General features: G+C 21.1%; 1 protein-coding gene across 1 annotated transcript; it reads left to right on the top strand.

The window, feature by feature from the left end:
• Positions 1-3,438: 3,438 nt before the first annotated feature.
• Positions 3,439-4,416, top strand: LOAG_12914 (T-box protein AmphiTbx2/3; the record flags this gene model as incomplete). The annotated part of the gene is made up of 2 exons (XM_003148426.1): positions 3,439-3,500; positions 4,098-4,416. 2 exons carry the CDS (start codon positions 3,439-3,441, stop codon positions 4,414-4,416), a joined length of 381 nt encoding a protein of 126 aa, XP_003148474.1.
• Positions 4,417-4,525: the final 109 nt, after the last annotated feature.

Here is a 4,525-nt window from a genome sequence, read left to right as displayed (position 1 = left end):
AAGAAGCAAAAAGAAAAAAAAAAAAAAGGAAAAAACGACAATTATACTTACTATATTACTCATTTGTTATCTCTTAAAGATCTATGCCTTTTTTCCTTTTATTTTTTTTTTAATTTCATTTCTAATCCTTTTTTTTTTGTTTATTTTTTTTGATATTTAAATTTTATTTTGAGAGAAAAAGAACGAAAATAATGGAATTTCATAATTAATATTAATTAAGGATAGAAATGATTTTAAATTTAAATATTTGAAATTGAAATAATTAATTTTACAAATTAAGATCAACGAAATGTATCGTTTATGTTGAAACTATTTGTTATAATTAATCAATGAAATAGGAAATATAGCATTTACATTAGCTTTTGTATGATCAATTATTTTATAATAACGTAATTTGAGTGATATTTAAATAGGAATTGGTTTAGATATGAGAACGGTAATGTACAACATTTAGCATAATATTCAAATTATTTAAAATATTTTTAATTTTTTAAAAACTGTTTAAAATTTAATGAATGAATAAATTTTCTTACAATCTAAAATTTGAATAAGTCATTCAATTTTTTTTGCATTTTTTGTTTTATCAATAGATTACAATTATAATATGACAGAATGATAAAAAATGACAACGAATTAAAAGTTTTAATTTAAAAATACGAAGTAATTTATCAAAATTAGTTAAATCTTAAAATTGTAATCATTCCCGAGATGTTTCATTTATTTGATATATATTCCAGTAAGTTATATCTATCACATTTAAACTCATCATCGCTTTTTCGTAAAAGAAAAAAAAAAAAAAAGAAAAGTATAATTTACATCTAAAATATGCTGAATAAATCTTAAACCATTTTTTATCAATAACAAAAAAAAAGAAAACAAAGATTTATCACTTATCTTATTTATCATAAATATCAATATATGCTAAAATAGTCCATATATATATATATATTTGAAATTTAATTGAAATATTTCAAATATTTCCATTTTTCTCTTATCTCATTTCAGATAATTTAACACTGATAAGTAGCATTTGATTATCTCTATGTAACATTTTGTTCTTATGATAACCGATTAATGATCAAAAGAATTAATCGATTTTAAGAAAAATTGTTTAGATTTTGATCAAAAATCTTTTACACATTTCATTCATCCAAAATTTTTCCCATCATCTCATTTATCAAATCCTTTTATTCTCTCATTTATTGTCACCGTTCCTTCTCTTCTCTTCCACCTTCATCAAGTTGACTTTTCGTCGAATTTTGTGAATTTGTGTTAAAAAGATTTATGACATTTTATAAAGTGATCAGATGAGAGGGATAACATATTGCAATTTACTAATTTTAATTTAATTAATGGATGTATGAAATTGAGACAATAAAAATGAAATTACATTTTTAATGTCTCTGTTTTGTTTTTTTTTTTTTTATTCATCCAACTGTTAAGAATAACTTTATCAATCAATCACTAGGGATAATTTATCAATCAATTTTTTTTACCAATCAATTGTTAAGAATAATTTTTCAACCAATTTTTATCATTCAATTGATAAAATCATTTTTATCAATTTATTGTTAAAAATAATTTATCAATCAATTTTTATCATTCAATTGTTAGGAATGATTTTATCAATCAATTAATAGGGATAATGAATTGTTAAGAATAATTTATCAAGTAATTTTTATCATTCAATTGACAAAATGATTTTGTCAATCTATTGTTAAAAATAATTTATCAATCAATAGTTAAGATTGAAATTACAAATTCCAAATTGAATTAATATAAAACGAGGGAAAAAAGAAGGGAAGAAGGAAGGAACAAAATTAAATTGAATAATTTGCCAAATATTAGCAAAATAAAATTTTTTTTTTTACATCTTCTAAGCAAAAATAATTTTTAATATTATTAATTATATTAATTCATTATTTTCGAATTTATAATTTAATCAAGCAAAATGTTATAATAAATTCTACTTTATAAATAATTTCAGCAATGATAATAATTTCATTACTGATATTTTCACATTATCATATCATTTACCATTTCAAATTTATTTATTAATTAACCAATCTTAGCGTTGAAATAAATTAATGCTAATTTTTTTCAATGAAATTTGTTTCATTTCAACAATATTTTTGCAATCCAATTTTTTTTTTCTAGCACCGAATTACTTCTTATCATAAATAATAATTTTCAAATTATAATTACCAAAATTTTCTTATCGATTAATAATTGAATTACTCTCTAATCTGAAATTATTAATTAATTTTGGGACAAAATCTTTTACTACTTTTTTACTTCTAAATGAACAAATAAATGATTGTTGATAATAGCATGTACATATATTTGAGTAACAAATTAATTGATAACAATTAACATTATGCTTATCACTTAATTATGTGGCAAATACTTTTATGGTTTTCTTTTTCTTCTTTATTATTACAATGATAAATTTGGCAAATTCATGATAAATTTGATAAATTCAACAATTTTTTTTTATCACACACAATTCCCCACGATGTAATTAATTACTGTATACAATAAAATTTTTAATCAAATTTAAAATATTTAAAAAAATTTTCACCTTTTCCACAAAGTCGCATTTTTTTGATTGAAATTCGATTAATTACAATAATTACTATTATAAATGCTGTTTCATTAATTAATTTCGGTAATGATTAACAGGTATTATAATTATTTATAAAATTTCAAATAAGGAATGTTTATTGCCTCACTTGATGACTGATAAAATCAAAAATAGAAAAAATAATAATTAGTTAAAATTTTTAATTAAAAGCGCATAAATTTGGAAACAAAGAAATGCATACTATTTCACGTTCATTTTTGAAAAATTTTGTGCTGATAAAATTAAATTTATCACTTTTTAAGATTTCAATTTTTTTTGATTTTATTTTTTTCATTGCAATTTTTTTAAATAAATTGTTATCAGAAAATTATTATCAAAAAAAATTTCACTCAGGAAATAATTCAAAAACTTCCCAAATATTCAAAATTTGACTCGAACTCAAATATTTAAATTCAAATATTCAAAAGCATTTAAAATACTCAAAAATCAATGTTTGTACTCAAAAATATTTTAAGTAATAAACAAAACATTAACACTATTTATTTTCATTTCAATTATTTTGTTGCATGGCATTTTTCTTGCTAATTTTTTTTCCAAAGTAAATAATTTTAAAATTGCAATTTTAGAAAAATTTAAAGCAAAAATTTTAGAATTATTACTTGTGGAGAAAAAATTGATTGTAGATGTGAAATTTTTAATTAAAATTGAAAAAAATTGTTTTCTGTTTCACTGTTAAAAAACAAAAAGAAAAAAAACTTATCATTTTATCAAATATTATCTAATCAATACGAAAGATATCATCAATTTGTATGGTTTTCTTTTGTTTCAAAATTTATTACATTTTTGTGTTTGAAATGAATGAACGAAACAGATGGATAATACAATGGGTAGTTTTCATTAGCGATAAGTTGGACAGGTAAGAACAGGTAGAAAAGGGTAAAGGGGAAAATTTTAGAAGAGAGAGAAATGATTTGATTGATGTTATCTGGTTTGACATTGTGAACGAATTGAGCATGTATTTTAAAGGGTGTGAATTTGGGGACTCAAATATATTTCCATCTTTCAATCATTACCACCTGTTCGTAATTAATTAAATCAATTGTAAAAAAATTTATCAAACATTGTTGAAAATGTAAAAATACATGATCAATGAGATAATTATAGCAAGTAAATTTTTTGTTGAAACATTTTTGGATTATATAAGGTTAGAAAATATTTAATAATGATAATGATAGGATTGATATGATTAATTAGTGATAACAGGTAACAGTAATGTGTTATTGCAATAAAATTAAAAGAAAAAAAGACGGATAAAATTATCGTACTGATGAATGGAAAATATATGGAAATGGAAAAAATATTGTCACGTCATTTTCTATTTAATTAAAATTTAGTAATTATAATTTTGAATTATTTCAAAAATTTTATATAAAAATTTAAAATGAAATTTATAACTTAAAATTTTACAAGTTTCTTTTTGGTTATTATTATTTTTTATTCTTTTACATTGCAGGCGAATATTTCCGGCATTTAAAGTGAAACTTTCCGGTTTGGATAAACGTTCCAAGTATATTTTATTAATGGACATTGTACCAGCTGATGAATGCCGCTACAAATTTCACAATTCACGATGGATGGTAGCTGGTAAAGCAGATCCGGAAATGCCAAAACGTATGTACATACATCCGGATAGTCCAGCAACCGGTGAACATTGGATGACAAAAGGAGCAAATTTTCATAAATTAAAATTAACGAATAATATTTCCGATAAACATGGCTTTGTAAGTTTTATTTTTAATTTCAAGCAAAAAAAAAAAAAATGGACTAAATGATAATTTTGAACGAGAATTTTCACAATATTTCAAAATCTAATTTCATTAAAAATATGATAAAATTTAAATTCAAATTAATTAACAAAATCCAAATATGATGATAAATTTC

Source organism: Loa loa, assembly GCF_000183805.2.
Source record: "Loa loa unplaced genomic scaffold supercont3.381, whole genome shotgun sequence".
Taxonomy (NCBI): domain Eukaryota; kingdom Metazoa; phylum Nematoda; class Chromadorea; order Rhabditida; family Onchocercidae; genus Loa; species Loa loa.
This window is presented reverse-complemented; position numbering and strand designations above follow the sequence as displayed.